At 40.1% G+C, this 12,513-nt stretch overlaps 1 protein-coding gene across 2 annotated transcripts in view; it reads left to right on the top strand.

Annotated features, from left to right (window-relative positions):
• The window catches only part of ITIH5 (inter-alpha-trypsin inhibitor heavy chain 5), a 73,742-nt gene that overhangs the window by 34,852 nt on the left and 26,377 nt on the right, over positions 1-12,513 (top strand). For both annotated transcript variants that reach the window (XM_024732321.1, XM_024732322.1), the window contains exons 6-7: positions 2,071-2,240; positions 4,910-5,026. In XM_024732321.1, coding sequence (XP_024588089.1) covers positions 2,071-2,240; positions 4,910-5,026 — 287 coding nt within the window. The remainder of the gene's footprint in view (positions 1-2,070; positions 2,241-4,909; positions 5,027-12,513) is intronic.

Genomic DNA, 12,513 nt, shown 5'->3' with positions numbered 1-12,513 from the left:
ACAGAAAGAAGTTTATTCTTTTTTTTTTTTTTTCGGTACGCGGGCCTCTCACTGTTGTGGCCTCTCCCGTTGTGGAGCACAGGCTCCGGACACGCAGGCTCAGCAGCCATGGCTCACGGGCCCAGCCGCTCCGCGGCATGTGGGATCTTCCCAGACCGGGGCACGAACCCGTGTCCCCTGCATCGGCAGGCGGACTCTCAACCACTGCGCCACCAGGGAAGCCCAAGAAGTTTATTCTTAAACACAAATTACCATGGACAAATTATACCTCATTTCCTTTTTTATTTTGCTAATTAGGGATGGAAAATTGCTGGTCAGCTTACTCCATGGTATCAACTTAAATAGATTTTAAAAGAGAATCAGATGCTGTGCAGCAGTTTTAATCCGGGCTTTGATTCCGGCTTTTGATTTATTCAGATAAAAAGTCCACATACTGATGTTTACGAATTCCTCATTTTGTTTTCATATTCTTCATGATGCATGCAGATCTCAAAAATTTGGGTTTCTTTTATTCGGTATATAGACATGGTGTATGGATTTACAAAGGTGGGTAGTCCACGAAATAATTCTCTGTAGTGTGTCCTACGGAAGGAATGAAGGTTAGGAGTGAAACGAGATGCTCTTTGTCATCACTAATTTTTCTTAAATCACATAAAATCCATTTATCCTCTTTCTGGAATTCTAATTTATATCCTAAGTTTCATGCTGGGGAAAGCTTTGGGAAATTTTTTCTTTAAAGAGTCATAAGTTTTCTGGACAAACAGTATGTTAGAGCAACCAAATGATTGATGGAGGAAGAGTGTTCCTTACTGAAGAATTCCATATGGAAGGAATGACAGAATTAGAAAGCAGCCTTCTGCGACTCTAATGAAATAGCGAACAGGCAGATATCATCAGTGATTGATAAAACTATTAAGGGAAAGACTGATGAGGAACTTTATCGTGGGTGATCAGAACCCACCATGAATCTTACTGCAACTAAAAGTAGCCAACTGGATATTGTGTACTTTCTGATGTGATAAAGTAGTAGGGACTTAGCATCACCAAGAAGCGTTCTTGTCCATGGCACTGAAGCTGAGTGTAGCCTGTCTCTAGCTCTACCCACCAGAACACAGGAACTACAGGGGACTGAGCTGTGATTCTCAATCTTAACTGAGCATTAGACTCCCACGGGGAATTTAAACATCCTGATGCCTCGGCTGTGTCGCAGACCAATTAAATGAGCTCTTGGCCCGGGCATTGGTACGTTTTCTACTCCCCCAGATGCTACATTCAACCCAGAATTGGGGACCAGGGCTTCAGAAGAGCAAGTTAAAAGACAGGACAAGTAAACAATCACAAAATACAGAATGTAAGAAACTCCGTAGGACAAATAACCAGTGTTTTACAACACTTATGTGTAGCATTAGAAAAAAGGTGAAGAGGGGGGACACTAGTGGATTAAAAGAGATTTAAGAAACATAAACCAAATGTGATGTGGGGACTTTGTTATGATCCTGATTCAAACAAAGCAACTGTTCCCAGATAGGTTCTAGAGACTCAGGAAAATTTAAATACAAACTGAGTATAGGTTGATAATTAAGCACTGAGCATTAATTTTGTTACTTGTGCCAGTGGTTTTGTGGTTACACTAAAAAGTGTTCTTGTAGTTAGAGATATATACTGAAGTATTCATGGATGAAGTATGATGGCTCAGATTTGTTTTAAAATTCTAGGAAACAATTGTGAGAGGATACATAAAAACAGACGCAGAAGATTGGTAAAAGGTTGATAACTGTTAAAGTCAGGTGATGGGTACATGGGAGTTCATTTTACTGTTCTGTCTACTTTTGCGTATTTTAAAAATTCTTATAAGAAAAGATTTAAAAGGAGGCATAGAAGTGAAATATATGCTAACATACCTGGTGCATCGTGATACGTTATCTGTACAAAGTTTTGGGAGTTCATATGAAACATAAACCTGCACTGGAATAAAGTCTAACACTTTGTGTCCATGCAAAATAGATCTTGTTTCTTTTCAGGAAAAATTTATGTATTCAGTTATTAATTATCTTTATATCTTGCTTACAGATGATTCTGGGCCACCTCCTTCTACTGTTATCAACCAAAACGAAACTTTTGCCAAAGTCGTTTTTAAACCTACTGTGGTCCAACAAGCCAAGATTGCCCAGAATGGCATTTTGGGAGATTTCATCATTAGATATGATGTTAATAGGGAACAGAGCATTGGGGACATCCAGGTAATGGGTTCGTTGTTGTTGTTTCATGTTAGTTGCTTGATACTCTTAGTTAACACCTAGAACTAGGGATTTCAATACTTACCTAAGGGAGAGACAACTACCAATTCTTAGGAAATCTGTTTTAACCCCAAATATGTCTCCAAGAAGACCAGCAGTGTTCCCTTGCTGGAGGCTGTGGTTATCTGTTTCCTGCTTCAGTAATCTGGAGGCAAATGAAACCTATAATCTAATTTTCCCTGTGGTGTTTTAGATGAAGTTAGAACTTAGTTCGTCTTCAATTTTAATTTAGAGAGACTGGCCCATGGCTCCTTTTTCTTAGGTTATGTTGCTCCAAAGACAGGGCGGGAATATCAAAATGTATTAATGTGCATCCAGAATGTAAGCAGTCTTTATGTCTTAACATGAAAGGTGGTTAGGAAAAACCAGATAATGAAGGGAGCAGGATTCTCCAGTGACAAGGGTCAAGGGATGGATAATTTAAATTGATTTAGTCAGTGTAGTCGATATACTTTTAAGGAATGACTTTATACAGATTAAATTAGCAATGAGTCAAAGATGTCACAAAGAAAGAAAACTACAGACCAATATCACTGATAGATGCAAAAATCCTCAACAGAATACTAGCAAACAGAATCCAACAGCACGTTAAAAGGATCATACGGGCTTCCCTGGTGGCGCAGTGGTTGAGAGTCCACCTGCCGATGCAGGGGACACGGGTTCATGCCTCGGTCTGGGAAGATCCCACATGCCGCGGAGCGGCTGGGCGCGTGGGCCATGGCCGCTGGGCCTGTGCGCCTGGAGCCTATGCTCTGCAACGGGAGAGGCCAAGACAGTGAGAGGCCCGCGTACCGCAAAATAAATAAATAAAATAAAAGGATCATACAGCATGATCAAGTGGGGTTTATCCCAGGAATGCAAGGATTCTTCAATATACGCAAATCAATCAAGGTGATACACCATGTTAACAAATTGAAGGAGAAAAACCATATGGTCATTCAATAGATGCAGAGAAAGCTTTCAACAAAATTCAACACCCATTTATGATAAAAACTCTCCAGAAAATGGGTATAGAGAGAACTTACCTCAACATAATGAACGCCATATATGACAAACCCACAGCCAACATTGTTCTCAATGGTGAAAAACTGAAACCATTTCCTCTAAGATCAGGAACAAGACAAGGTTGTCCACTCTCACCACTATTATTCAACATAGTTTTGGAAGTTTTAGCCACAGCAATCAGAGAAGAAAAAGAAATGAAAGGAATCCAAATTGGAAAAGAAGTAAAGCTGTAACTGTTTGCAGATGGCGTGATACTATACATAGAGAATCTTAAAGATGCTACCAGAAAACTACTAGAGCTAATCCATGAATTTGGTCAAGTAGCAGGATGCAAAATTAATGCACAGAAATCTCTTGCATTCCTATACACTAATGATGAAAAATCTGAAAGTGAAATTAAGGAAACACTCCCATTTACCAGTGGAACAAAAAGAATAAAATACCTAGGAATAAACCTACCTAAGGAGACAAAAGACCTGTATGCAGAAAACTATAAGACACTGATGAAACAAATTAAAGATGATACAAACAGATGGAGAGCTATACCATGTTCTTGGATGGGAAGAATCAACATTGTGAAAATGACTATACTACCCAAAGCAATCTGCAGATACAATGCAATCGCTACTAGAAAAGGGAACCCTCTTGCACTGTTGCTTGGAATGTAAATTGATACAGCCACTATGGAGAACAGTATGGAGGTTTCTTAAAAAGCTAACAATAGAACTATCTATCATAAGACCTAGCAACCCCACTACTGGGCATATACCCTGAGAAAGCCGTAAGTCAAAAAGGGTCACGTACCACAATGTTCACTGCAGCTCTATTTACAATAACCAGGACATGGAAGCAACCTAAGTGTCCATCAACAGATGAATGGATAAAGAAGTTGTGGCACATATATACAATGGAATATTACTCATCCATAAAAAGAAACAAAATTGAGTTATTTGTTGTGAGGTGGATGGACCTAGAGTCTGTCATACAGAGTGAAGTAAGTCAGAAAGAGAAAAATACCATATGCTAACCATATATATGGAATCTAAAAAAAAAAAAATAAGGTTCTGAAGAACCTAGGGACAGGAGAGGAATAAAGACACAGCCGTAGAGAACGGACTTGAGGACACAGGGAGTGGGAAGGGTAAGCTGGGACGAGGTGAGAGAGTGGCATGGACGTATATGCACTACCAAGTGTAGAATAGATAGCTAGTGGGCAGCAGCCGCATAGCACAGGGAGATCAGCTCAGTGCTTTGTGACCACCTAGAGGGGTGGGATAGGGAGGGTGGGAAGGAGAAATAAGAGGGAGGAGATATGGGGATAAATGTGTATGTATAGCTGATTCACTTTGTTATAAAGCAGAAACACACCACTGTAAAGCAATTATACTCCCATAAAGCTGTTTAAATAAATAAACTAATTCATTAATTTGCAATTAGTTGGAGGAATCAGGACCATGGATGCTTTTGCTCTGGGTACGGAATCTGGCCCTAGACTCTGTTTCATGCTACCTTTGACTTTTATTAGAGATCCCATAGACTATCCATTTTGGTTTGTTTTCCTGCCTAATCTGGGTACTACCATTTTTACATTCTTTCCCCTCCACCAGGTTCTAAATGGCTATTTTGTGCACTACTTTGCCCCCAAAGACCTTCCTCCGTTACCCAAGAATGTGGTGTTTGTGCTTGACAGCAGTGCCTCCATGGTGGGAACCAAACTGCGGCAGGTGAGTGAGTGCTTCCTGCCCGTTTTTTCCTCTCTCACATTTGCCTGGGACAGTGATGTTCTCAGCGAATAGAATTCAACTGATGACAAATGTCTGCTTTACCATTCAGCTGTTTCTGCCTGTGGGGAACCTTCCTGAACTGATTCAGTTAAGCCATGGACATAAATTATCATTTCAGCCTGGGGGTTTTAGGAGAGCAGAGGGCTGTAGAAACACCTTGAAATAAAGGGGACTGGCAGGGTAGATAATGTGAATGCGACGGGAATACAACGAGAAGGCCACTCAACAGCACCATTGTTGATGGAATAATTCCTTTCAGTAGTGATGTCCTTTGAGAACAATGGAATAAAATCATTGGCAGCCCCGTTGGCCTGTAGTTAGAACCAAGGACTTGTATCTCAGTAATTCAGGACTAATATTCTCACAGTATTTAGGATGAATCTTAGAATTCCAGGGATGGGGGGACATTAAGGGGACCTGTAGTCTGGGCTGAAAAATTAAATTATCCCCCAAATACGACTATTTACATTTTTTCACAAACCATAGGAAAAGACTATTCCTTATCCTACTCTTGTATCATAAATATCAGAAATTTGCATTTATAGTATATTTCCAACTCACATAATGGAAAACAGAACTTTTTCTGTACTGGTTGCCAGACCAACGAATATCTCTACATTCAACAAAGAATTAGGTCTCTTTCTTAATTCATTATCTGTTTTTATCAATTAATGATAAATACATGGTCTAATGAGTAAAATAGTATCTGAAACCTCTTAGGAACCCTCTGTCCCCCCTGTTTCCACCCCTAGGTTTCCCTCCACATAGAATTGAACCTGATCGTAGCTGATAAATTATTGCAAACATTTTCTGTTATTACTTTGTAGTTACTTTCACCATTTATATTTTTAAAAAGATGCAGTATTATATGTATATATAGACCTTACCATGCGGCTTGTGGGATCTTAGTTCCCCAACCAGGGACTGAACCCAGGTCCCTGGCATTGGAAGTGTGGCGTCCTAACCACTGGACTGCCAGGGAATTCCCAGTATAATATATTGATGTTTTCTCCATGACGTCTGATTTCCCCCCACCCAAAAATAGTGAAAAATATATTCAAAAATGTGATACAAGGATTTTTTTTTAACTCTTTTCTTTTGCAGGATAGCCAAATATAATTTTTAACTTGTATAAGGGGAAGATAACCTCTCCTGTAAGCTAGATTTTCCTGGCTCTTCTGCATCACATTCTTGTACAGTCAGCCTGCTGACTCCTTCCTTTCTAATACTTTTTCTTCATTCAGCATCTCTGACCTTCCATCTGGGATTCCTTTTTTTTTTTTTTTTTCCTTTTTTTGCACCTGAAGAACATTCGCTGGTATCTTTTTAATGGTGAGTCTGCTGGTACAGACTTCTCAGTTTTTGCTTGTCTGAAATGATTTATTTCCCTCTCCCTCTTTAAGAATATTATTACTGGGGATGTCAGTTCTAGGTTGGCAGTGATTTTCTTTCAGCCCACTGAAGGTATATTCCATTGTCGCCTGGGTTCCATTGTTGCTGTTGAAAAGTCCATAATAATTTAAACTGTCGTTCCTCTAAAGGTAATCTTTTATGGTCAACTGTCTTTAAGATTTTCCTCTTCATCTTTAGTTCTCTGTAGTTTTAAAATGATGGTTCTAAGTGTGTATTTCTTCTTATTTTTTTCTCCCTGAAGTTCCTAAGGCTTCATGAATTTGGGGATTCATGGGAAAGGCGTCAGCTGTCATCCATGAAATTGCTTCAATTCACTTTTCCTCCTGGGATTCCAATGTTAGATTTTTTTTCTCCATATTCTCTGTGTTTCCCATGATGTCTTCTGTATATTCCAAATTTTGCCTTTCCATGCTTCATTCCAGCCTGTCTTCCAGTTCACAAATTCTCCCTTCAGGTCTGATCTGCTGTTGAACTCACCCATTGAGTTATTTCAGGTATTGTGTTTTTTAGTTCTAGAATTTCCATTTGATTCTTTTTCAGATTTGCTCTCTCACTTTTTAGAATGTTATGTACTAAGTTTTTAATATTTTTTTATATTCTCAAGCACAGTACACATAGCAATTTAAAGTACATATCTGATAATTACAAACTCTGGAGCCACTTAAGAGCTGTTTTGATTGCCACTCATCTTTCCTCCAGTGTGACTGGTTATCTTCAATTGTGTGATGGACATTATATTGAAAATGTTTTGTAGAAATAGTTTGAGGCCTAGGATCAGGATCTATTCCTCTAGAGAGTTTTGAGTTATTTCTATCAGGTTCCTGGGGGAATAACAAACTGGGATCATTTTAGTCCATTTTCAGGGCTTGAGATTTTTATGGGCAGACCAGATGGCTCAGAGCTGGATTGCAGTCCTTTCAAAAACTGGTTTATTTCTATCCTTGGAGATCTCTGGACATCAGCTCTTGGATGCTTCAGCTAAAAAGTGATCCCAGATGCTGAGCCCACCTCTTTAAATTTTCATCTTCTCCCAGATATTTTTCTCACTCTTTTATTAACTCTTTGATACTTTCAAGATTTAAAAATATATACATTTTGTTTAACTTTTCAATTGTTCTTAGTGGGAAGGTTGAGTACAAATTGCATGTAGGTTTTACTTATGGGCATCATTTTCCAAAGTTTTATTCACATATAAGTGAAGCATTCTTTTGTTGTGGTTGATTATTTATTGATGTTTCAGAGGCCTTGTAACCTTTCCATATTTACTAAGTACTCTGTAAAGTTCTTTGCTTTATGTACTCCAGGTTCTTAAATGCCATTTGTTTGCTAAGTTGTTTTTGTGCCTTTGGTGGATAATATCAATAGATGTTGACAGAAGGATAATCATGGCTTCTTTTGAGACCACTGTTGGCCACAGAATACAGTGTTCATTAGGCCTTGTATATGATCCAGTGTAATAATTCCCGTTTGGAATTCCAGTCAGTTAACAGCTACAGAGTAGGTGCCATGTGCTACATTTCCCTGTGTATCTCATTAAATTCCTATGCACCTATTGCACTTCAGATTTTCTGGGGTTTTTTTTCTCTTTTCTTTAAGACAACAAGCTTCGTGAGGGCGGGGTTTGGGTTTCCTCTATAGAAAACAGCATTTGATGAAGATACTGATGATTAAAGTTGCTGCAACCAATCTGAATTCAGTAAATATTTTATATTTTGATATTTTTACTTACCATCATATTATAAATTATCCAATGGTTTTAAATATTCTTTCAAAACCTGATTTTAATGGCCACAGAGCAGCACTATTCAACAGAAACTTCTGTGAGAATGGGGATGTTTGGTACCACTGCTATCCAGTATGGTAGCCACTTGTCACATGTGGCTACTGAGCATTTGAGCAACCGAGGAGCTGAATATTTAATTTTAATACATTTAAATTTAAATACCGCATGTGGCTGATGGCTACCATTATTGGACAGTGCAGCTAAACAATATTTACTCCACCACCATGAGAGACTTCGAAGTTATTTCCATTTTTTGCTAATATAAGCAGCATCGGAATGACTGTCTTCAGTAGAAATCCGTGGCTGTATGCCTGATCATTTTCTTTCGTTACCTTTTTTAGAAGTAGGGCAAGGATCACCAACCCATTTGTGGTTTTTAATTCATATTGCAAAAACATTTTTCCGGAAAGACTGTACCAGTTTATAACTTTTAAACCATACTAAGAATTCTAAATAAATGAAGCAGTTAAAAGTAATCAATGAACCACATGCCAAAATATGTAAGAAAATATAGGTGCACATTTAACTACTTTTGAAGTAAGGAAAGACTTTCTAAACTTAAAAGCAATGAAAGTAATTACAAAGGAAGAAGATCAATAACTTCAGCTATATAAAAATTTCAAACTTCTGTTTTAAATAAAAAGGGAACAAAAGACTGGGGAAAACTTTGCAGCAAAAAGAGGTTTATCTTTAATATATAAAGTGCTATATGAGGAGGAAAGGAGTTTATCTTTAATATGTAAAGAGCTACTCCAGATCAATGAAATTAATCCTGTATAAGAAAATGGGCAAAGGATGTGAAACAATTTACAGAGAAGAAATAAGAAGATTCAATAAGATTATGAAAAAGAGTCAATTGTACTAGTAACTAAAGAAATGCAAGTTTAAAGAAATACGATTTTCATCTTCATAATGTAAATTATTTATAATGACAGTTTCTATTGTATGCATTTGTAGAACTCAACAAAATTATAATATTTAAATGATTTCCCAATAAATATTAAGAAACACCCAAATGGTAAAATGCATGATCAGTTCTACTGCATGGTCACAAGAAGGCCATTCATCACCCAAAGGCTACAGCAGCTTGAAAGCCTCTCACATCTTCAGGAACCTGAGTCACTTCAGGATTTAACCTCAAGCCCAGTCCATTCCAGTGCACTTGGGTCTTCTCCCACTTCTTATAGGAGAACTATCAATAACCTTCTTACCAAATAACCCCCAGAAAGATAAATCCGGCCCCAAATTGTGCAGACAAAATCAATGAACTGAACAAGGGACTCCTAGACTTACTTTTAATGATAACATAATTCAGGCACTTCTTAAAAATGGAGCATGAAGCATTTTCAATATGCTAAGGCAATTACATGAATTATTTAATTAATGAGTATTTAATCTTTATAACGATTTGGTTGTCATCCCCATTTTACTGATGGAGAAACTGAGGCTTTGCAAAGGTAGATTACACAGCTAGTAAATGGCAGGGCCAGGCTTCAAAGCCAGGTCTGACCCTGAAGGCCACAAATCAAACCAAGATGCTGTGAGGTCTCAGTGAAAGTAATGGGGTGATGAGACAGCATTCCCATGTGAAGTGACAGATGTGCAGATGGCAACACGGTCAATGCCTTTACATTTCAGGACTCGGTTGAGAAGGCTGCATCTAGAGGGAGGGATTTCCTTACCAAGTGCAGTGTGATGATAGATGTCACTCTGTTTGTTAGTCTCCCCTCTTCCTTCATTCCTGGATAGGGAATCCCATTCCTTGCAAGGCACTGAACGTCTGGCATGCACTCTGCAGGCTTCTGAGCCGCAGTGTGGCCGCTTTCCAGGAGAACCACCCTAGAGCAGCCAAACACATGTCAGAAGCCTCCAGGCAATTTCTAAAGCCTGTGGCTGCCTTGAGTGGTTTTGAAAACCGCTGACTGTTTTAGCAGCTCTCATTTCCTTGAAGGCCACAGCCCTGAGTGAACAGCTTAGCCGGCTCTTCGCAGCGTCTGGTACACAGTATTGTGTCCCCTGGTGAAGAGGGAGATTACCCCCAAACACAGGGCTTTGGTGATATGTCAGCAGGCTTGGCCACATTAGCCGTGTGTCTCGGGTCCACTCTTGTGCTGTGAAGAATCACGCATTCACTCTCGTCCTGGATGTTCTTGGCTCCCGCATCTTTGAAGGGCCCAAGATACTTCACTGTATTTATCACCACGTTGGCCATATAGTTGGTATTGAGTAAGTACTTAAACAACTGATCTATAAGGAATTGGAAAGGTCATTTCACCTTAAAATGTATTCTTAGTCAAGGGTCTGTCAGTACCTGGAGAGCGCCCAAAACTGTGTGTGTTTGGCATTTTCTCATTCTGATCCTCACATCCTGGTAGGAATGTGAGCCTGGATGCCGGGACTTAACCAGCCTGGGGGCAGCTTCAGCGTCTCCTGCAGCTGCTGGCTCAGGGCTCAGCTCTGTTCTCTCTCCACCTGCTCTTGCTGAAAAATATACTGAGATGGCTCTGGTGTTGGGTCAGGCGAGATTTCTGCCTCCCAGCTTGAGTTTGTGAAACTTCTTAGTGAGACGGGGATCTGAAGAGGAACAAAAACCGTGAGCGGGTTAGACCTTTTTTACTCTGTCTGGTTATCTGCTTAAGGGATTGGCACAAACAAACATACGTGGGAACACTGAGGATAGTAGGTGTCTATTAAATACAGTCTTCTTTGACAAGGGTCTGCATGTTCTTCTCTTTCTTTGCCCTAAGCTATATAATTGGATCTACTACTTTTGCCCTCATATTAAGGAGCTTGGATAAGGGACCCGCTTTGGCGACCAAGCAGTGGCTAATACATGAGTTAACAGATGTCTTTCATGCCATAACTTTCTGCAGACTTTTCCCCATAATCGGTGCCATTCTCTGCCAGTCCTAGACTCCCATGTGGCTTTGGGAGGTTGTCTTCCTTTCTCTGTTTAATGTAGTCAACAGTTTTCGAGGGCAAAGAACAAGCGCAGTGTTGCTTATCTGTAATTGCCAAACTAAAATGAGGGGAAATGTGAGCTTGTGAATTGGAGAGCTCCCATCTGGATTTCATTCGTGCTTCCTTCACTCGCTTACTTCATGCTCCAGAACCTCACTTTCCTCTTCTCTGTGCAAAATTGGGCTTCCACGCGCTATTTGGACATTCTGTGTGTAACCTTATAGACGAATGGTCTGTAAGCTCCACGGGTTTGGGAACCATCTTGGGTCTGATCATTAGAGTACACAGTCCCAGCACCTAGCATGGTACCTGGCATGTAGCAGGGTAGTGATTTTTGCTGAAAAACCCACCAGAGCATAAATTATTAAATGTAACTGGCATTTTTCAAGGTAGTAGCTACAGCCCCTGAGTGACCAGCAGGTACCCAGCTCACTAAGGGTTTTCCATACATTTGTTCATTTCATCCTCCAACAATCCATTGAAATAGACATGGTTATCCCTATTTTGTAGATGAGAAGGTGAGGGACAGGAAGGTGATGTAAGTGCCCTGAAATATACAAAGTTATATGTAGAAAAGTTTGGAGTCAAGCCCGGTCTACCCCACCCTGAAGCTCTTCCCCATAACATTCTTTACTGTATCATGAGGGCATAACTTCAGGCCAGCGCTCAGGCTTTCAGGCTCTACCTGTTCTTTTTCTTTTCCTGTTTTTTTTTTCCTTTCTTTTTTTAAATTGAAGTATAGTTGATGTACAATGTTGTATTAGTTTCAGGTACAGCAAAGTGATTCAGATATAGATATTCTTTTTCAGATTCTTTTCCCTTATAACAGCAGTCCCCAACCTTTTTGGCACCAGGGACCGGTTTCGTGGAAGACAATTTTTTCGTGGGCCAGGTGGGGCGGGTATGGTTCAGGCGGTAACGCGAGCCATGGGGAACGGCAGATGAAGCTTCCCTTGCTCGCCTGCCGGCACTCGCCTCCTGCTGTGCGGCCTGGCTCTTAACAGGAGACTCCCCACCCTATAAGGCGGGGGTTGGGGACCCCCACCTTATAGGTTATTACAAAATATTGAGTATGGTTCCCTGTGCTAGACAGTCGGTCCCTGTTGGTTGTCTATTTTATATACAATACCTATTCTTACGCCAAGTGAGGAGATCACTTGAATGCTGCCCGTCTCAGGTGAGTGCACAGAGGTCACCTGCCCTGAGAGACTTCAACCAGCAGCGTGCTGTTGTGAGAAATGAATGGAGCTGCTGCTCTGATACACAGAAT

The sequence above is a fragment of the Neophocaena asiaeorientalis genome, unplaced genomic scaffold (assembly GCF_003031525.2).
Source record: "Neophocaena asiaeorientalis asiaeorientalis breed wild unplaced genomic scaffold, Neophocaena_asiaeorientalis_V1.1 scaffold176, whole genome shotgun sequence".
In the NCBI taxonomy this organism is placed as follows: Eukaryota; Metazoa; Chordata; class Mammalia; order Artiodactyla; family Phocoenidae; genus Neophocaena; species Neophocaena asiaeorientalis.
The sequence above is the reverse complement of the archived record's forward strand: the minus strand, read 5'-3'. Positions and strand labels throughout refer to the sequence as shown.